The sequence below is a fragment of the Salminus brasiliensis genome, chromosome 14 (assembly GCF_030463535.1).
Source record: "Salminus brasiliensis chromosome 14, fSalBra1.hap2, whole genome shotgun sequence".
In the NCBI taxonomy this organism is placed as follows: domain Eukaryota; kingdom Metazoa; phylum Chordata; class Actinopteri; order Characiformes; family Bryconidae; genus Salminus; species Salminus brasiliensis.
In genome coordinates this window covers 31,595,044-31,615,800 of record NC_132891.1, presented here as the reverse complement: position 1 = coordinate 31,615,800, position 20,757 = coordinate 31,595,044, and the positions used below count along the sequence as shown (strand labels likewise).

At 46.0% G+C, this 20,757-nt stretch overlaps 3 protein-coding genes across 10 annotated transcripts in view; 2 read left to right on the top strand and 1 right to left on the bottom strand.

The window, feature by feature from the left end:
- agap2 (ArfGAP with GTPase domain, ankyrin repeat and PH domain 2) overlaps window positions 1–3,449 on the top strand; it is a 28,941-nt gene extending 25,492 nt beyond the window's left edge. For all 5 annotated transcript variants that reach the window (XM_072656529.1, XM_072656528.1, XM_072656527.1 and 2 more), the window contains 5 exons: window positions 68–216; window positions 969–1,059; window positions 1,166–1,388; window positions 2,111–2,384; window positions 2,739–3,449. In XM_072656529.1, coding sequence (XP_072512630.1) covers window positions 68–216; window positions 969–1,059; window positions 1,166–1,388; window positions 2,111–2,384; window positions 2,739–2,945 — 944 coding nt within the window. In that variant the 3' untranslated portion in view covers window positions 2,946–3,449. The remainder of the gene's footprint in view (window positions 1–67; window positions 217–968; window positions 1,060–1,165; window positions 1,389–2,110; window positions 2,385–2,738) is intronic.
- A 3,054-nt stretch (window positions 3,450–6,503) lies between these two features.
- zbtb39 (zinc finger and BTB domain containing 39) lies at window positions 6,504–15,997 on the top strand. 4 transcript variants are annotated; one of them, XM_072656534.1, is made up of 3 exons: window positions 6,504–6,540; window positions 8,068–9,594; window positions 9,909–15,997. In XM_072656534.1, the coding sequence occupies exons 2-3, from the start codon at window positions 8,092–8,094 to the stop codon at window positions 10,821–10,823; spliced, it is 2,418 nt and encodes an 805-aa protein (XP_072512635.1). In that variant the 5' UTR covers window positions 6,504–6,540; window positions 8,068–8,091; the 3' UTR covers window positions 10,824–15,997. The 4 variants fall into 4 exon arrangements, with proteins under 4 accessions (XP_072512635.1, XP_072512634.1, XP_072512633.1 ...); XM_072656533.1 differs by lacking the exon at window positions 6,504–6,540 and adding an exon at window positions 6,625–6,773; XM_072656532.1 differs by lacking the exon at window positions 6,504–6,540 and adding an exon at window positions 6,625–6,872.
- Window positions 15,998–16,843: 846 nt separating this feature from the next.
- On the bottom strand, window positions 16,844–19,732 carry gpr182 (G protein-coupled receptor 182). Its single transcript, XM_072697026.1, has 2 exons — window positions 19,602–19,732; window positions 16,844–18,625 (listed from the first exon to the last, which is right to left on the bottom strand). Exon 2 carries the CDS (start codon window positions 18,620–18,622, stop codon window positions 17,543–17,545), a length of 1,080 nt encoding a protein of 359 aa, XP_072553127.1. The 5' UTR covers window positions 18,623–18,625; window positions 19,602–19,732; the 3' UTR covers window positions 16,844–17,542.
- Window positions 19,733–20,757: the final 1,025 nt, after the last annotated feature.

The following is a 20,757-nucleotide window of genomic DNA, read 5'->3' as shown; positions in this document are numbered from 1 at the left end:
ATGTCCTCCATTGATTACTTCCTCTCTGGTAAATAAATATACGATAAATGTTGGTCGGTCTTTGCAGAGGAGGAGAGCGTAGACTTCATCATCATATCGAGCACAGGGCAGAGCTGGCACTTCGAAGCCCAAAGTCAGGAGGACAGGGACGGTTGGGTGCAGGCCATCGAGAGCCAGATCCTGGCTTCTCTGCAACTGTGTGAAAGCAGAAATAAGGTGGGTTTCCTAGTAGCTGCCCACCAATGGCAACAGCTGGTGATATCTGCTTGAATGTTACACACATTCTGATCAAACTATAAGACAACAAAAATAGGAGTACACAGAGTACACATTTCAAACATTACTATAAGAAAGGAATGATGCATCAGTCGCTTTACTTGGATGGTCCTTTGTAGATGTCTCGTAGAGTCCCCTGCTGCATTCTCTCTTCACTGGCGTCGTAGCTGTAGCTGCTGCCCACATCAGATTCAAAACCCTGATGTTGGCCTACAAAGTCAAGACTGGACCAGCCCCTCCGGAACTTGGGCAATGGTCAAAAGCAGATCACTACCAAGAGCCCTTTGAGCTTCAGGGTACGGCTCAGCTTGACCTGCCATCCTTTAGGATCCATGGAAGACAAGCATCCAGGCTTTTTTCTGTCCTGGAACCGAAGAAGTGAAACCAATTTCCCCATGGTGTCCGAACGGCAGAGTCGCCTGCTGTCTTCAAACGCAGACAGAAGTCCCATTTCCTTCAAAAGTACTTGTAAAAGTAAAGTGTAGTGTAGGGTCGAGTATCATGGTCTCCATGCTGACTTTTATATTTAGTAGTATCTAAGCTTAGAGGTATCTATTAGAGCCTAGCCAATACAAACTAGCTTAGGGTATTTTCTAAAAACAGTAAATCTCTGGATAAGAGTGTCTGCTAAATGCCTTCAATGTAAATGAAAATACCATAACGGTGTGTATATGTGTATGTGTGTTTGTCAGCCTCGAAGGTGCAGCCAGAGTGAAGCTGTGGCACTACAGGCCATTCGCAATGCCAAAGGCAATGACCTGTGTGTGGACTGTGAAGCCCCAAGTAAGTGCTTACTTAACCGACACAATCATATTCATATGCCATCAAGGATATTTACGGAACTGTGAAGAGTACATTAGAAATGGCCCTGGCTTTCTCCTCTAAACAGATCCCACTTGGGCAAGTCTTAACTTGGGAGCGCTCATTTGCATCGAGTGCTCAGGAATTCATCGGAACCTTGGGACACACCTGTCCCGAGTGCGGTCCCTGGATCTGGACGAATGGCCCAGTGAGGTTACCAAGGTACTGATGGCTATAGGCAACTACATGGCCAACAGCGTCTGGGAGAGTCGTACACAAGGGCGGCAGAAGCCAACACCTGAAGCAACAAGGTGAGAGAAATCTCTTTGAGTTGTTACCTTTGAGTGTCCTGGTCAAATTCGGCCTTAGGTTGTCTTGGTAGAGAACAAGAGGTCGGTAACAAGAAAAAAAGGGTTGGTAGGCCTGATTTACCAGTAGTTCCCAGTCTTGGAATATCCCTGGCTTGCATAATGAGGTGTTTCCCCTGCTCAGAAACACCCTTGATATAACTAATCCGCTGGAAAATACTAAAAAGCGCAGGACAGGGGTGCTTCAGGATCAGGAATGGGAACCAGTGGTGTTCATGTGTATATGGACACATTTGTGTAGATGTTACACGACAGATGTCTGACATTTTTCAGCAGAATCAACAATAAATATAAAGACAAATACAGACAATTAGCACAAATCCCTTTTCTCAATACCTACCTTCTGGTGGAATTTCCATTCATTTAGGGATTTGATCCTATACTTGCTCTCGGTAGGGCAGTTTTGAAAGCATTCTGTCAGATGTAAAAGGCTGTATCCCTAACAGAGCTAAACTCCAAGGAGAGTTACGATGATCCGTTGCTGGTATTCAAGCCATACATGATGTACTGTATGATGGTCTGTCAACAAAATGTGAGCATATACCCAAGAACGTCCTAAAGACAGAGTAAATCAGTGTAAATCTGTGAACTCAGACAAATGGAAGTGGGGTTTCTGCAGTAACTAACTTACCAACCATTGCCTGTTTTGTTTGTGTTTGACTCAGAGAGCAGAGAGAGTCATGGATCCGGGCTAAATATGAGCAGAAGCTGTTTGTGGCGCCCTTGCCGACTCAGGGTGAGAGCCCAGGGGAAGTGACGTCGGCTCAGCTGCTCAGTGCGGTCACGGAGAGAGACCTTCCCCGGCTCCTGATGCTGCTGGCCCACAGTGCCAAGGAGCAGCTCAATGCCCCGCTGGCCGGCTCTCCTCTGCAGCCTCAAAGCCCCTTACACGCTGCCTGTCAACTGGGAGATGTGGTCATGACTCAGCTTCTTGTCTGGGTAAGGCATACTTCATTAAAATACATGACAATATGTATCAATCAGTCAATTAATTCAATAATTAATCAATTTCAGGTTAGAGTAGTTTAGAGGTGACTCTCAGGCACCCAACAGTGGCAGCTTAGCAGACCTGGGTATTGAACCTACAACCTTGTGATCAACAACCCAGAGCTCTAACCACTCACCAGTGGCCTTTCTAGACTATTTAATGACTTTAGAAGGGTACAGATGAAAGAAGCTGTCTCGGACTGAAGGCTGTGCCATTGTGGATGTTCTTCCCAGTCCTCGTTCATTTACATTCAGTGGTTAATAGCAATTTTTTTTAAAAAGTCTATTGTGTGTTCCTCTCTGCAGTACGGCAGTGACGTGAAAGCAAAGAATCCCCAAGGCCAAACAGCTCTAACACTGGCGCGGCAAGCTGGAAGCCAAGAGTGCATCGAGATCCTTCTCCAACATGGCTGCCCCAGTGACACTTCACCAACCACACCCACACCCGTTCTCTCTCGCAAAAGTAGCATCACGAGTCTGGGACGTGTCAACTCCAGGAGAAGGGTCTCGTAACGTGGAAAACCTGATGGACAGATAACCTTTCTTCCTTTCTGACAAAAAACTGCTCCATTTTTATTTCATTTTGTTACAAAGCTGTGTGCGTCTCCGTGGATATTCTTCTCTGTCCTCATTTATAAACGTCCCATCGGAGTCCTCCGAAAAAAAGGCAAAAAACTTACCTTGTCAGTGTACGAAATAAAATTAGGAAGACAGCTTCAGAAGAATGGAAAAGGCTTTTTTTCGAATACAGATACTGTTTTCAGTCAAAAGCAATATTATACATGCTAATCACACTGTAGTATATCTATTACAATGGACAAATGTAGCCTATAGAGTTTCTCAAAGCAATCTGAGGACATGTAATCACCATTACTGTGTGACTGTCATAAAAACTGTTCCTTATAATAAGCAACTTGACTGAAGGCAAATGATCATGTTTATATGGGTAAAAGGAATAGTATTTGTCATTGTGCAGCATTTCTATATACTAGAATTAATAAACTTCGATCTTTAAAATTTTTGGCAACCCCTTGCTGTTTTTTCTTTACGGTTAGGAGGACAAATCTAAGCTCAGTTTTTGTTTTAATACCTGGCTAAGGATTTAGGGCAAAGAAATTAAGTAAACCCTTTGGAATTACTCTGATTTCGGCACCTAATTACTAATAAAACGATTGTTAAGTCACAATTATAGACAAACACCATCTAACTAAACTCCAAAGTGCAGGCTAGAAAAAGTAAGTGATCTGTGTTAATGACTTTTACAAGACCTACCTGGCAAAAGATGCTTCAGTTAAGGAGATTATATTGGAAGTGTGGGTCACAATTATAGACAAACACCATCTAACTAAACTCCAAAGTGCAGGCTAGAAAAAGTAAGTGATCTGTGTTAATGACTTTTACAAGACCTACCTGGCAAAAGATGCTTCGGTTAAGAAGATTATATTGGAAGTGTGGGTTTCACAGGTGCTTTGTCTAATAAATAAAGGCACATTAACCATGGCTACTGGCAAATTTTTTTATGTGACTCTCAGGAAATATTAATTAGTGTGAACCATGTCTTAATGCATACAGCTTTCAGAAGACCTCAGAAGGTGTGTTACAGAGACAGATGTCGGTAGGATATGGATCAGACCACATTTTCTTGGTAAATAATGCAGAATTTGATGTAATTCCAACAGGGTCACTTTTGTTTCTCCTCTGAACGTTGCTAAAATGAGCTCAGGCTGAGGTATGGACTCTACAAGACCTCTGAAGACCACCAGGATGTTAGCAGATGATCCTTCAAGTCCTGTTAGTTTTCCTGGTTGTTGTCCCAGCACATGCCACAGATGCTTGATCAGATTAAGATCTGGGAAATTTGGAGGCCAGGGCAACACCTTGAACTCATTTCACTGCTGAAAGAGACCACTGCCATCTGGAATACCACTGTCATTAAGGGATGTCCACATGAATCCAAAGGTACCTCATGCTCCCTCAAAAGTCCTCTTCTGATGATGTAGCTTGAAGGTGGGAAGTGCTTTGGGATGGATTTTGGGGGGTTACAAGGTTCTCCAGCTATCATATCTGTATTCATTAGCGTCTAGAAATCAGATGATTCCTTTATCGCAGTGGAAAGGGTTCCTTATGGTTGTAAGGCACGATTCTGTTAGCTGCTTCCCCCAAGCTTTGGGAAATACACTGGTGCATTGTGGGAAATGTAGTTCTTGTAGTGAATTTGTGTGGCGTGTCCTGTAGTTCTGCTCAGCAATCCAGGATGAACTTGACTGCCATGATTTTAGTGGGTAACAGCAACATTTGTTGTTTTCACCATCTCGTAATGCATGCTGGGAACTGTAGTGCTAAAACCGCTACAAAAAAGGCTCCAAAATTCTACAAGGATTCTGTCAAATCTATGAGGCTTAGGAATGCAGCTCTTTGCTACAGACATATGAAAAGCTAGTACTGCCAATTAACCCACCCATCCATAGCTCTCCCTAGCACTAGCAATGCTCCTGGCACTAGAAGGGTAAGGACTTAACACATGTCTCCTGTGACACAGATGAAGCCGGCCACCACTTCTTTTCGAACTGCCACCCATGTGTCATCGCCGGACAGCTGATACACCTGGAGGAAAGCGCCGGGTCCCCGGCTCCACTGCACCAGCTAACAGACGCCTGTGCCAGCCAACAACAGGGAACTCTTTCGAACTCCGGCCAATAATGGCAAAGCGGCAAAGTTTGGGATTCGAACTTGCGACCCCTGGGCCATCGTGGTTTTAGACTGGAATGCCACAATAAGTAAAACTACATATTGACCTAATGCTGCGTTCACATGCTAGTCTGAAGCTCCTACTACTTACTTGTGAAGTCAGAATTATGAACATATGAATATGAACAAATTGTAGTGCTCTGTTGTTGGAGCAAAATAAAAAAATGGTGGCTAACGCAGCATTAGAGTTAGTAGTCAATTTGTTACGGATAGAACGATAAATAGCATTGACCTATATCAAGTTAAATGCATATAGATTACAGATTGAAATGATGTCCATAAACAACTATTAACAGCACCTGCACTGTTAAAAAAATAAGAATTATGTACCATCCAATCTGATTCTCTCTTCTCTGCCATGTTAAAAGGTTGAAGGTCACCCTCAACGTTTCTAAGTTCAGCCTACATAGTCAAGAACGGACCAGCCCCTCCATAATTGATGGCAATGGTCAAAAGCCGGTCTGCACCAAGAGCCCTTCGAGCTTCAAGTACGGCTCGGCTCGACCCGCCATCCTTTAAGATCCACGGAAGACAAACGTCCAGCTTTTTTCTGTCCTGGCACCGAAGTGGTGGAACGAACTTCCTCTGGGTGTCCGAACGGCAGAGTGTGTCTCCATACTGGCTTTTGTATTTAGTAGCGTCTAAACTTAGAGGGATCTTTTGGACTCTGAGTTAAGAGTGAAGCACTTTTGCCTCCAGTGGCTCTGGAGAAGAGCATCTGCTAAAGGCCTTAAATGTAAATGTAACTCAGGAACTCGGGTATCAAAATGATCTCCGAATTTCCCACTAGAAATTACGACCTCAGGGCGTGTTTATGTGCACCTTCCAAGTCGGTAACTCATATTTACCATCATTCGGAGAAAGCATGTGACCGCAGCATGAGTGTGTCTGAGTATGAAACAAGGTTTGCAGTGAACTTTTGACCTAGGCCTACTTGGACCTTGTTGGTCTATTTCAGTGCTCATCGAAATCTGAAAACGGCCGACCACCGGGATGCGAAACCTAAGGAAAGGCAAGATTACCAAAATTAACCTTAACAGTTATAACAGTCATAGATAGGATTAGTTTAAAGGCGATAAACTTAGCTCGGCTTACCTATATCAGCTTGGCCACCCTCGGTCAACATATTATTGCCTGTGTAGATAGACATAGACATAGACATAGACTTCAGAGAGGATGTAAGTGGTAATATGACCAACTGAGACTGGACCACTTTGTGTCAACAAGGCTACACTACACTGTATGTAATCTGAAGGCCCTACATCATGTCCTACATCTGTGTGCTGTAGTGTTGTTGAAGATGACAGTGGTGGTACTGTTTATTACTCCCCACACAGCTGCTGCAGCTGCTGCAGCTGCTGTGAGTGACCTTACCCAACCCTTTCCAACTGTCTGCTTACTTCTGCTTACTTCTGCTTTTCTCGCTGTGCTCTCCTGCCTACCCTCTCCTGGCCGGGCTGGCTAGTGGATGGTGTTTGGGTGTCTAGCTGGATCCAGAGGGATGCACTTTGAGGTTAAGTTAGCTGACTTCATGAGGCATCTCTCCAGCGCTCTCCGCTCCCAGCCGGCTGCTCATTCCAGCTTCGATAAGAGGTGCTTTGGCTCATTACACGTTAGCCATTAGCCTCTGGTTCGGGGAGGGGGGCGCGATATTTAAGAAAGCTGGAGAAGAGACGCGTCCACCGCCGCTGTGTGGGTAAATAGAAAAGCCTATATATTTACACCTGCCTGGTTAGTTAGCCACCAGGTCTATGGGAACTGACTAGCAGCGATAGCCAAGATAGTTAGTTAGCTAGCTAGCTAGCTAAAATAGCATTAGCTGCGCTAGCGCACTCAACGGACCGCGTTAGCTTGTTGGCTAACGGTAGAAAAACATATGGGCATTCGGTTTAATTAGCTAGATAGTTGTGTCATGGCTAAATGAGGTGTAAATATGTTCGTTGTGTTTTCTAATGGGCTTTAAAATGCACTACACGCTACAGTGAACCCCTCTCCTTTGTTTGCTAGCTAACGCTAGCTAGCTAGCGAGCTCATAGGCTGAATGGCTGGGACGCTGCTGGTTAGCTAGGTAGCTAACGCTAGCTCGGTTAGCTAGCTAGCTAGCTACGTTAATGTGGGATGTGTAGATATATGTAGATACATGTAGATAGATAGATAGCTAACTACCTTTTCAGAAAGTAGGGGGCAATTGTGGTACGAATTTGTCCACCTCCTAAATTGTGGCTTGGGTTATAGCTAGCTAGCTTGTAGCTACTTTTATGCACTTAGCTAGCTAGCTAGCTAGCTAACTAGCTACCGTTACTGCAGCCCCCTTTCCCATTCATGGTGTTAGCTATAGCTAGCTAACCAGTGCTAGCTAACTAATATTTAATGTAGGGCATTATTATGCTGGATATAGCTAGCTAGCTAATTTAGAGGAGCTCATTCATGGCTTATTTCTTGAACACAAGCCACTGTTTGAGAACTAGGCACTAATGGCCGGCTAGCTAAATGAATAAATAGCTGGCCTAGGTATGGTAGCTAGCTAGCTAACTTGAGATGGGTCTGGGTTTACAGGTCACAAGTCGTGGAGTTGCGAAGTTCATGAAGTTATCTGATGTTGTAGGCAGGTTTACTGGCTGACTAAGCCTAAGCATAGACTAAGTAGGTTTTGTTCTTAATAGTGCAGATAAACTGATCCTGGAGTTGATCCTGGGGGGTGATGCCAGTATCCAGTGTTGGCACCGGAGCAGTATGTATCTGGTGGGGTGGTTGATCTTTTGACCGCCCGTCAAAAAGAGTCACCATTTCAGCACGTTAAGGTCAAAATCACGATAAATGAAGTCATGCTACCAACCAAAGCCACAATGTAAAGAAAATAACTTTTTTTGTTTATGTTGTGTTTCAGTTATTCTGAGCTGCAGTGCCAGCCATGCGGATCAGGCTGCAGGGCTCGGGCCACGCAGCCCTCCTCCTCTCCGAGCTCAACCGCTGTCGCCTCTCCCGGCTCCTCTGCGATGTGGTCCTGCAGGTCGGGGGTCGTTCCTTTCCAGCCCACCGTGCAGTTCTTGCCTGCGCTGGCACCCATTTTAACAGCCTGTTCTCCAGGAGCACCTACAGCCAGGGTGGGGTTCCTACCACCTTTTCATTGGACTTCATCTCCGCGGGCAATTTCGAGAAAGTCTTGACTTTCATTTATACGGGCGAGATCCTCACCGACTTGATCGATGTCGGGGTGCTGTACGAGCTGGCCGAAAGGCTAGGCGTGAGGGAGTTGGTGCGTGCTTGCCATGCTACTTTTCCCGACATGAAGAGTTCGGATGGAGATGGAGAAGCAGACATGGCTCCTGCCACCACCATGGCCTCCGCCTCTGTTTGCTCTTCCTCGGCGGCTTCCTGCTCCTCTCTGTCGTCTCCTGCCGCGCCGACTCCGGTCGCTCCTTCCCCGCTCCCTCAGAGCAGGGGGCCCAGGATGAATCGTGCTCACGTGGCCCCGCTATTGCTCTCTCACTCCCCTAAAGCGGAGGATGGCTATCAGTTGCATTTGGGTTACAGTCAACTGGTCGAGAGCAAGCAGAGTTCGTTGGACAGCCATCGTTCTCAAGCTTCCGAAATTCTTCCGGGTTTGACTCTGCAGCTTAAAACGGAGCAAGAGGAGGAGAAAGTGGACGAGGCCGACAACTCGGAAGATCAAGCAGTCGTCAGTGAGAGCAGACCGGTGCTAACGGAGGTATGCTCCATTCCTGATTCCTCAGCACAGGCTGTAGGGGAGACCTGCGCCCCTTCATCCTCTTCTGGAGATCCTCTGGAAAACCTGCAGCTAAGAGTGGTCGAGGGTGGTGTTGGACTTGGGGCAGTCAAAGAGGCCACTTTGTTTGGGGAGGAGGACGACACGGAAAAAAGGAGCCTGCAGGAAGGGCCGACTGAGGATGGAGATCAGTGGAGGGCGCTGGCAGGCGACATAATCGAACTGAGTGACGACGAAGAGAATTATATAGAGGAAGAGGAAGACGAAGAGGAACTGATGTGCATAGAGAATGGCGGAAATGGCGCATCTTCCAGTCTGGGCCAGCTACCGCTGCTGTCACAGCCCTGTAAAGCCTGTGGAGTTTTGCTGCCTGCGGACAACAGTGTCCTCCGCTCTCATGCGGAGACACATCTTTCCGAGACGGGGAGCTGCCGAGTGTGTGGCGCTTCCTTTCCTGACCATGCGGCCAGCGTCACCCATGCCCTCACACACGTGGGCATCATGCTGTTCTCCTGCGACATTTGTGAGCTCCAGTTCTGCACCGAGGCTAAACTGATCCGCCACAGACGCCAGTCAGCAGCCCGCTGTGTTCCCCAGCAGCCCAACCAGCTGAACAGCGCCTCTCAGGGGCCTGGAGGGGAACTGCAGTGTGCTGTGTGTGCAAAATCCATTCCAAAAGACTTCAAGGTCTGTGTTTTTACTTATTTGTTGTTGATTTGTTATTGTGTGGCCTGTAAAACGGGTATATTTCTGCTACCTTTAAAATATCAAATGTTAATTTCCATGTCCAAAACTGGCCCTTTCCACCGGCTACCCTATTTCAGAGCTGTGGGAACCACAGGACACTGTATGGTGTACAGTACAGGGTTAAAACCCCCAGAAGCAAGATTATTTAGATTACTTGTGTAGTTTGCAGCAAGATAGCATCATGATCCTAGGATGCTTCACTTTTTTGGATGGATTTTGATGATTTGCTGATTGTTAACGGCTTTTCCTTTTAGGCTGTCCGGGACCACGTACAGAGCCATGTGTGTTTGCGAACCCTGCGATGCGGCGTGTGCCAGTCGCCACAGCCGTCTCGGTGTACCCTTTTGTGGCACACCCTAACGCACCTACTCCTCATCCACTCCTGTCCACAGTGTGCGTGTCCCTTCCTGGAGCGCCCTCTGCTAGACAAACACTTGGCCATGCACGCTGAAGAAGGAGGACCGTCCAAAGAGGATGAAGGCAGTCAGGAGGGTGGTACGGAAGTCCAGGGGGAATTCCAGTGCTTCTTGTGTCCACAGACCTTCCGCTCGGACACGGCCTTCCATTACCACCTCAGCATGCACCCGAGCGAGACGCACAGTGGCCAGGCATGGCCAGCCAAGCGCAAGGCAGACCACCCACTGGAGTTTTCTTCTTCCTCGTCCTCTCCTCTGGAGGCAGGTGGTATGGGCAAACTTAGCAGTCTGGGATTTAACCTGGGTATGGGCGTTGGCCTTCCAGAGAAAGTGATTCAGGGGGGCATGCCGTTCCCCGCTGGACTCTTGCAGAACGGAAGCCCTGCAGGCGCCACCGCTGCAGGCGCGGTTCTGAAGCAGAAATGGTACCGCTGCCGGTACTGCGGCAAGCGCTTTGCGCACTCGGGCGAATTCACCTACCACCTGCGCATTCACACGGGAGAGAAGCCCTACCAGTGCAAGGTGTGCCTGCGCTTCTTCCGCGGCCGTTCCACCATGATCTGCCACCTGAAGACGCACGCCGGAGCCCTCATGTACCGCTGCACCGTCTGCGGCCTCTACTTCTCCACACTCAAGATGGTCTCCTCGCACATGGAGCTCCACAAGGACCACTTGCCTCCGGACTTTAACATAGAGGAGACGTTCATGTACAACGACCACTCCAAAGAGCCTCTCCCCAACCTGGACTCCTGAAGTTCTACTCGTGCGTTTCTACTGTGCCTCAATGATATTTAGGGACGCACCGAAATTTGGCCCAACAAAAAAATTCTGCAGAGAATGGCCCAAAATCAACTTTTGTTTTTTTGGAAGGAAACTGAAAATGGTGTCATGTCTGTGTAAAACGAACGAGCTGCAACGATTCAAAATTTTTTAAATTGTCTACACGTTGTTTAACATTTCGTAATGCTCATAAAAACAGTCATTCCAGTAACACTACAGTCGTTTCGTTGCACATAGAACAAAAAACCTAAAGAACTTTGGGCCTTTTAGTATTGTACGATTTTACAGCCACAAAATGGACAAACAAAAGACAAAAGTGCCCCAAAAAACACACTACAGATCATTTTACGCGAGTCTTACGAGTTACGCGGTGGTACGGACAAAAAGCCACATTTAAAAACCAGTGTGGGCTCAGTGTGTGTTTCGTTTTGGTTTGGCCAAGAGTTCGGTGTATCACTAATAATACTGTTGCTCATTATCAGTCACTGTAACGTCTGTAGATTTTAGGATGTTATTAAATATTTAATGTGCTCGGGAAAGGATTAGGCGTTTTGCTGCCACGCACAATTATGAAACTGAAGTCTTCTTCAGCATGTGGTCATTACGAGATGTTTGGTCATATTGCGAGGAAATATCTTATAAGATGTCCTAAAAATGACACGCGCTGTAATTTACACAGAGCATCTTGTAATTAGGAGAAAATACCTCATTATTATGAGGTCCTAAAGATGACAGGCTATTATTTAGGCAGAGGCTTTCTGTTTCTAATGTTCTTCTAAAATTACTTTTAAAATATCATCTGTGTTGATTCATGCAGTCAACTGGGCCACTGATTCAAATCAAAAAGATGATCCAGCCCTGAGATCTTTAATTAAAATTCAGTAGAGTCAAGTCTAGATCTAGAAGCTCATGGTGTAACTTGCTTTATGATTCAGGGCCATATCCTGTGTATTGAAGTAGCTTGATTATAGCTGTATCAGCATTTTCTGCAGCCAACAACTGCATGTTAATCCATATATTTCAACAGTAGTATACAGTGTTTTCACACAGAACTGGATGAAATATAAATAACAAATACAACAACCAACTGCCGCCACCGGCTTGCTCAAAAGAGGCTCTGACCCTGGTCTCTGTAAAGCTGCTTTGTGACAAAGCGTCATAAAAATGCGCCATATGGATACATTTTAATAGAATGCTTTTTAAAAACCTTCATCTTAAAGTAAAGTGCTTAATAACTCGTCTCGTAGCACCTTTAATATCACGGGATGAGACATAATGGTCTAGAGCTGACAGTGGGAAGAGTTTTCACTTTCCTTTGAGTCTCGTCTCTACCCTGTACGGGTTTTCACTCACTTGACTTGCGCTCATCATAATGTACAGATATGATTGGCCGAGTCGAGTCACGTGTGATATATTTACAACATATGCGATTGGAGTTTCCGGGCCCACTAAACCTTTACCATAAAGACTAGAAAAACCACACCAGTTAAAATAAACACTCCCTTTAAATTAAGCCGTTCTCAATAGTTCATCACTTTTAGTAGTTTACCGGTCCAAGTCTGGCTAGGACAGTGTCTGGGCCCGGACCCGGTCCTCGGTCCACCAATTAGTGATCTCTGACCCTGACACATTTCATAAAAAACGAATTATTTATGTAGTTTTATAATAGTAGTTATAATAATGGTTATAAATAATGGTTGTGTCTGAAACAGGAGGAAGCTAGCTGACTTGCCTAATGCCTTGCTGCCCACGCACATCAGAAGGCAGTGTAGTCATGAGGGTCTCTGCAACCTAATCCCGAAACCAACAGTATTTCCTGCCCTTGCCAAGGTAGCGACAGCTCACAGCTAGATATGAGTTATCAGCTGTGTTGTCATCAGCTGTTAGCATTTCCCCCCCAATAAAATAAAAGGCTGCATTACTGAGCTTCAGTACAGACATGACTGGATGTCTTCCCTGCCTCAGAATCCTGTCTGAGTAGGCAGCATTTCTTACATTTGAGATGCAGCCAATATCTCATAATAAGGAGGTGCGTTCTTGTAATTACGAGATGTTCTGTCAAAACAGAGAAAGTCATTTCCTGTACCCAGTTTGCCTTTTTTACCACGTCACTTCATAACAAGGTATTTTCCTGTAATTACAATATAATCTGTCACAACTACGACCTGAAAAAAAGGTTAAAGAAATGCGTTCTCATTATAACAAGATGTTCTAGGTCATGATTATGACCCTTGCTGTTTTTTAGGACATATTATGTCACGATAATAAGATGTTTATGTCATAATTATGACTCGATATCTCGTAATGACGTCATGCTGCAGAAGAGCTGGCAGCCGAACAGCCCTGTATTTTCAAAAGAATCTGGATTTCAGTTTTCCAGTCGGTACTGTTCTTGTGTTGCCACGCGGTGGCAGCATTTAGTTATTCTCACACGGCTGAGGACGGACTCGCGGCTGTCCTCGCAGATGTTGAGCTGAGTGTTAGATTAGAATTACCTCTTGATGTTCTTCCTTCAAGTCATCTTGTAAACAGTATAAGCTAAAGGATATATGACTAGTCCAGAGTATTTACATTGACATATCTCACGGCTGTGGCTGTGATGGCGGTGGTGTTAGTGGACGTTGTGGAAGCATCGTTGAACTTCTTCCGTTGGCGCAATCTGGCATGTTGTGTATGAAATTACCATGAAGTGCTCCAAAGGGCCAATTCCGTGCAAGGTTGGGTTGAGGTATAATGGTGGGAAGTTTTAGAAGGGAAGAGCCAAGGTTGAGAAGAATGTTCTAATATATCTGTCAAAGCTTGGATGTACAGTTCGAGCTTCCTCCAAGGAGGGGGGTGGTGAGGAGTGCAGGTAGAACAGATGACAGCTTTATTCATTCCTCTGTGACTTTTTTTTTATTAGCTTCTCACAGCAGTGTTCTCCTTTGCGGGAAAACGTGTGTGAAGAGCTCTGTAAAGAAGCTACCATGATGTTGGAGCAATTAGCTGGTGGAGCGAAGTTGTGAGAGAAAAGGTGTGGACCCTTTGGAATCGTCTGGATTTCAGCATTAATGCAGTCAGAAATGTAATCCGGTCTTAATAGTTAATAGTAGAACAGTGATGGTCTGATTAAACACACAAAGCACAATGGTTTACAGTAACAGTAACGCTGTACTCTATCAAACAGAAAGTTTTAGAAAGTCATGTCAAGGTTGTTTACGGAAAAAGTATGCGAACTTATATTTATATATTGATGATATTGGCCGTAGACGCTCTGATACTCAGTTTATTAATCTCACTGTGATTTCCATGCTTTATGTGACATTTGTACGGCTGTTTTTTCGCTGACTGACTGGCCGACGAACCTTGTTGAAATGTGCATGTGCAAGAACTGCCTCGCTGACGGCATACAATGACATTTGCCACAAAGCTAGCAAGTATCTGTGCTGCCGAGAGGAGATGTAATCTTAGGTAAGCTGAGGTTGCGTCTCCTTGATTGAATTATTATTGTAAAGGGAAGTGATGTTGTGATGGCAGTCGACTCAACATCGCCACTCCAGCATTAGCAGTGTGCTGGACGCCGGCCTCACCAAGCATCGCTATCGTGGTGTTGGCTCTCCCGGCATCACTCCATGCGGTAATCATCACTTGGGCCTTGGGCCTCTGACCTCGCTCCGCATTGCTAGAACAGCAGCAGTATCGCTACCTCTGCGTCTGCTGGCTTCACCCAGCCTTGGCCAGCATCGCTACTGCTGCATTAGCATCTCCACCATGCCGGCCTCGCAAAGCATTGCTGCCGCAGCGCTAGTCACAAGCCATGTTCATGAGGTCCTGGGTAAAAGGCTCTGAGGGCAAAGCCTCAGTCCTTTACCAAGGCATGGTCACATGAACTGCTACATGAAATGCCACAGAAGCTTTTTCACATTAAAGAGCAAATATTTGGCTCCCAAACTCCCCATTGTTGACTGATGACTGTGTGCAGCCAATAGCAGTCCGGCAAAACTAGGCTTGCCTGTTTTTCTTGGTTGTCTTTGCGTTTTCACAGCCTGCAAAGCTGGCCTTTTTGATACTCCAGCTGCGTCCGAAATGGAAGGCAACTGCCTCGATGCCTTGCTGCCTATGCTGTCTAATGTCTAAAGTTAGTACCTTTTAGAAGGCAGCATTGTGATGAAGGCGTTTGAGACGCAATACCTCATGAAGTTGCCAGGATATCGACAGCAGGTGGCGTAATTAAAATCCCAGAACATAAACACATCTTGGCTAATTGACTGTCTTTGTTGGTGGGGGAAAATTGTGTAAATACGATTTGGTAGATTTTGCTCGAGCATTTGTTTTTGGTTGAGAACCCAGCTAATCACAATTGTGCTAGTCACACATACACCTTGTCTAACCTTCTCGTTGTCTTTTCACATACTTTCTCCATGCGACAAACCTGGATGGTTGTTTTTAATTAAGATACGGCACTGTAAAGAGTGAATTAACCTCTGGACTGTTATGATGTAGATGAGGATCGTAGGGTATTCCACAAAAATCAGGGCTTCTCAGTTTAGTCCGACAGCTTAAACCCAAAGCCAAGCCTGTCCACTAAGAGAAGAGCTGAGGAACATTCCTATTGGAAATTTCTGAGGTTCAGGTTCAAGTTGTCCGGCTAATTTAGAAATCCTGTTTTGTGGAATACGCACCAGGTCGTTCCATATGACTCCTTCATGCAGAAATCTCGATGATTCCAAAAGGGTCGTAAACTATAAAGCAGCAATAAGTAGCATTTTTTAAAAATAATTTTAATTCAGAGATTGTGATGTGGGGCCGGGGGGATACATTTTACAGTGGTCTGGGTCAACCGTACCGTAGGCCACACAGACTGGTAATGTAACTTGCATATTCTTTCTTACAAACAGACCTTAAAAATGATACCTATTGCTCTTTTAAACAGTGGTTGCCACAACAGAGCAGGCATTATTTCCACAACGTGTGGTATTTTTGTAATGTGAAAAAAAAAACCTGCCTTACGAGACTAGATCTGTAAGTATTTATTTATTGTATTTATAGATTTTTAAGTTGATACATTATATTTTGTATTGAGTGTTTGTTTTCATCATGAATGGACGTGTATTGCTTTGTTCACGACTGTATTTGTTTCGTATGTATTCTGAATAAAAACTATGATCACGAGAAAATGAGTGTCGCAGTGAACTATGTTGCTGCTGTTGCCTCGTAGAACCACCCCTTGTCCGATTGGCATCTCTATCATAGCAAGTAATTTTCCTAGGGCCACACAAAGATAAGCTTCCGGGACAAAGAAAATGAGTCACCTTGTGTGTTTAAGGTTGTAGTAACTTCAGGCTCCTGCTGCTGGCGCTGCAGGAGGATGATCAGGATATAAATACCTGTGGGGTGTGTGAAAAGCTCAGACATTGAGAAGAGTATGCGCAGTGCAGTGAGGGTCTTGTTGGATGTGTGGAAAATGGGTCACAAAGCAGATGTTAATGATTTGCCAAAAGGAGTGATTGCATTTGGGTGTGCCAAAGACCACAGTGTGAAGGAAGTAGCTGAATTTGCAGGTGTATGGAAGAGTGCGGTCGTACGGGTCTACCAGCAGTGGCAGGAAATTCTCTAGAATTTTGACCGGAAGACAAAAGACACTGGGAATGCCCTCTGGAAAGGGTGTCAGTGTATTACCATTACATCACACATCCATACAATCACACCTAGAGGCAATTTAGCATGACCAGGTTCACCCACCATGTTTGTTTTCGGGAGGTAGAAGGAAACCCAGGTGGAGACACCACCTGAACACACAAACTCCTTTCAGACACTCTTCTTCCTGGTCAGGGTTGCAGTTGGTCTGGAGCCTGGACCCTAAAAATGCTTGCAAACGTTGGTATCAGCATCTTCAGATATATACCTAAAAAATATTGAATGTCGGCCTTGGCCCACAATTGCCATATAGGGCCATATAGGTACATTCGGAATCCCCCCCCCCCCCCCAATAAACTGGGCAGCTGAGGCACACGTCTCACAAGTACATTTTTTAATGCATGTTTAGAACAACACATCAGTTACAGTATGTACACAATCATTTGGGACATCTGCTATTAGGTAAACCTGCCAATTAGGGTTTGTCCAGTCTGTGGTGCTACCGAAGATCTTCTGAAGGTAGTATATAGCCACTGGGCAGTAGCAATAGTAAAGCTATTGTAGCTATTTTGTCTCCAGTGTACAGATCATACTTGTAAATGCTGGGCTAATAGTTTCCTTCTAAGTGTGGCATGTTCCTAGATGTTAGCATAGCTTCCTGTGGGATTCTGATCCAGGGAGTTTTCTTCCTTCCTCTCTCAAAACCACTATCACAGATTCCTAAAGCTGGATTTGTTTACATGAACGTTCAGCTCCGGTGGGCCTTTTGACTCCAGTGTTTACAAGCAATAAAAACAAACCATTTAGTGTCTTTAAATGTTCTTTGTTACTGGTTGCTGGGGAAAGTAACCTTGACCCCTTCTTTTGTATTTAGAAAAACCTGTAGAAATGTATAAAAGAAAAAAAAAACAGAAAGAGAGGGCCGGAGGCTCCGAGCGTCCAGTGGTGTTTTTACTGAGATATTTCATAAGATGAGAATATTTATCTATTCACTGCATGTCAGAGGAAGCTCAGAAATGTTGAATCCCTTGCTTCTACCAGGAGATTCCATGTTGATCTACTGGGAATGTCCTCCTTTAGGATCCAATCTCTGAGTGACTGGTGCTGGCGTTGCTTAGCTTTCGCTCCTTCCCTGGCACTGCGTTCCCTGTGCCGTTGGCTGGGGCATCGCCCGTGGTGCCGGCTGGCAGCAGCGGAGAGATGCGGGAAACGATGCTGTTGACGAGGTTGGCGCGGAAGCTCTTGCTCAGGAAGTTGTAGAGGATGGGGTTGGCAATGCAATGGAAGAGCGACAGGCACTGCACCACACTGAAGGAGTAGTACAGCACCTCCACAGCGTTGCAGGACATCAGGTGCGGGTTGAGGTCGTCCACCATCAGCAGGAACATCACTGCGTGGTATGGCAGCCAACAAGCCAGGAACACCAGCGAGTAAACGTGGACCAGCCACAGCTCCCGGCGGCCCTGAACGTCCGGGGACGCCCTGGCGGCCCTAGCGATCAGGATGTTGCAGGTGATGATGATAGATGCTGGGCCAAGGAACTGGAAAATCAGGCAGAGGAAGGCCACGGACACAAACCATTCCGTGTAATGCTGCTCGGGCACCATGTAGCAACCGGGCTCGTCCCACTCCAGCAGGTCCACATGCACGTTCTCCAGTAGCGCCAGCACCACGGACAGCAGCCACAGCCCGCCGCAGAGCAGCCAGCGCCTGTGCTTGGGCTGCAGCGGGAACAGGGGCGACGCGTTGGGCCTTGCCAAGGACAGGTACCTTTCCAGGGTCATGAAAGCCAGGAAGAAGGAGCTGCTGTAGAAGTTGATAACGTAGATGAGGTGGGTCACCTTGCACAGGAAACGGCCCCAGAGCCACACCTTGTCCAAGGTCACTTCCAGCATGAAGAAGGGCATGGTGAGCACGACCATCAGGTCGGACAGGCTGATGTTGATGACGCAGAAGAGCACGCCGCTGGCTGAACGGCGCCGCCGCCAGTTCACCCAGACCACCAGGCTGTTCTCGGCCAGGCCCACCATGAACAGGAACAAGTAGAGGAGGAAGAGGGCGATGCGGCGCGCATCCCTGTCCAGGTCGAAGGTGCACTCATAGAACCACAGTGGGTTGTGAGGGTAATCAGCCGTCGTGTTGATGTCATGCGACATGGTCTGGAAAGAAACATGAAAGGGTTAACATGGGTCGAGTTACTGCACAACTTTTGAGGAACCTGCTGAGTGGCAAGAAAAGGGGACGAAAGAAGGAATTTCTTGAACGTCTTGTGTTTTGAAAACCATAACGAAGTGAAAAGCTAGCGAGTGGACTGTTCCTTCAAGGCCATAATCAGGGTTCCCACTCTTTTCCATTTCTCAGGACTTTTCCAGAACAGTTTCCATGAACTGTACATGACATCTGTGACTCATGAAAAAGGCCTAAAATGCCTCAAGATCAAAGTTAAGGTCAACAATGCCACCCATTACGACCCTTAACTGACTGTTCCTCCACCAGTCAGGAACGCTCTACAGAAATCTGGCCTGCTAGCTTGACGCTACAGCGTAGCAACCCTCTACAGGTCTCAATGCTTTCTCAAACTGGATATTAGTGGCTAAAAAAATGCAATACATTAATACATCATACATTTCCAGGTTTTCCAAGTTTTCCAACATGTTTTAGAACCCTGATAATTCCTGCTTTTACAAGCAGTCCTGAATGTTGTGCTTTTTACACCAGAAAGACCTTCAGCCACCACAAGTAGTTCAATCTGTGGTGTTAATGTGATCCCAAAGGGATCGGACAACCATCCCACCATAATCAGAATCGCGTACGGCAAATCAGTCGCTCCGAAATCCCTCCTTACGGTGTATTGCTGACCGCTGCATTCTCCTGAGGCTTTTGGGACGTGTATGTACAGCAGGTCACCAGAGGAACTTCTAGATTTGCTGAGATCTGCTCGATTCTTGCTTGCATTTCCTCGTCTGGTGAAGGTGATTCAATACACAGGGCTTTTTGTCCCTTCATGACTTCTACCAGAATTCACTACCTCCAATCATCTACCATCTGAAGTGGAGCATCTTCCACCAATTTGCCTTAAAAGAGTCCTCTGCAGCCTCGAGAATGAGAAATAGAAGAAAGGTTCGGAAGGCCTACCTTGCCTGTGTAGAGTGAGCCAATGAAAGGAGCTGGTGAGCGAGGGTAGACCCCTCAGATGGAGCAGTGTCCTGGAGGAACGGCGGCTTATCAGTGCGCTCGTGCTGTGCTGGTTGGAGATGTGTGGAGCTTCAGCTTTGCCCTGGCTGGAATGGGGCATTAAGCCCTCCTCTCTCGCCCTCTGTTTCTCTTTCTCTCTCTCTCTCGAAACCCACCCAGTCCCCCCCCCCCTCCCCAGTCCCTGTAGTGGACCTGCTGATAGGATGTACACCCAGGACAGGAAGGGGGCATGCTCAGCAGGAAAGACTCCCAGGAAATGTCTCTAGCGTTGAGAGTAACGACCCAGGTAAGATCTTGTGAGCATGTGATGAGAAGATAATACAGGACATTCGGATTCTCTGAAGGTTTGAGTCTATTTTTGCTGTGTAGTTTATTAAGAGTAAGCGAATGGGACAGTACAGTATGTCCTCTTTTTAATTGTAGCTGTATTATAATATTTTGGGGAATTTTAGATGGGAATGTGTGCGAGGACAGATGAATTTTAACCAAAGTTAAATGTTAGCTTCTGCCGCTGGTGCCTGATTTTTACCTCTCAGTATTCCCAGAACTCGTGAACTCCATGCAGGAACCCAGTTCTACTGCTTACTGACTTACAGTCAGTGCCAGTTTTCCATCAAGACTTTGGAACCCAATGGTTTCCCAAATCCCCCTGTTCAAACCCCTGTTTACATTTTCTAAGTAAAACTAAGTGAACAAATCCTCTACAGAAAACTTCAAGACGACTTAAAGCAGCTCTATGAAAAACGGGCATTTCTTGGCATTTCCTGAGCCCTCTCTACAGTCAGGAAGTGTAATTCGTGCTCTGAGGCACCACTAAAGGACACGTTTTTCTGGGCGAGCTGAGAGATACAGAACCGTCACTGAAGGTAAAGAAGCTGAGGGACTGAGGTGGTAGAGGAACTTCACCGGATTTGACAGAAATATGACAAATATTGGTTACACACCATTCATTACTCAGTAGCTCTCGCGGGCGTTGACCTGCTCACTTTACCATAGTGCAGCATTCCACAGTGCAGCATGCTGAGCCTGGAGTAGCAGCGACATCAATGCTATTCTCAATACTACAGGTCAGTGGAGCATCACATGATTTTAAAGC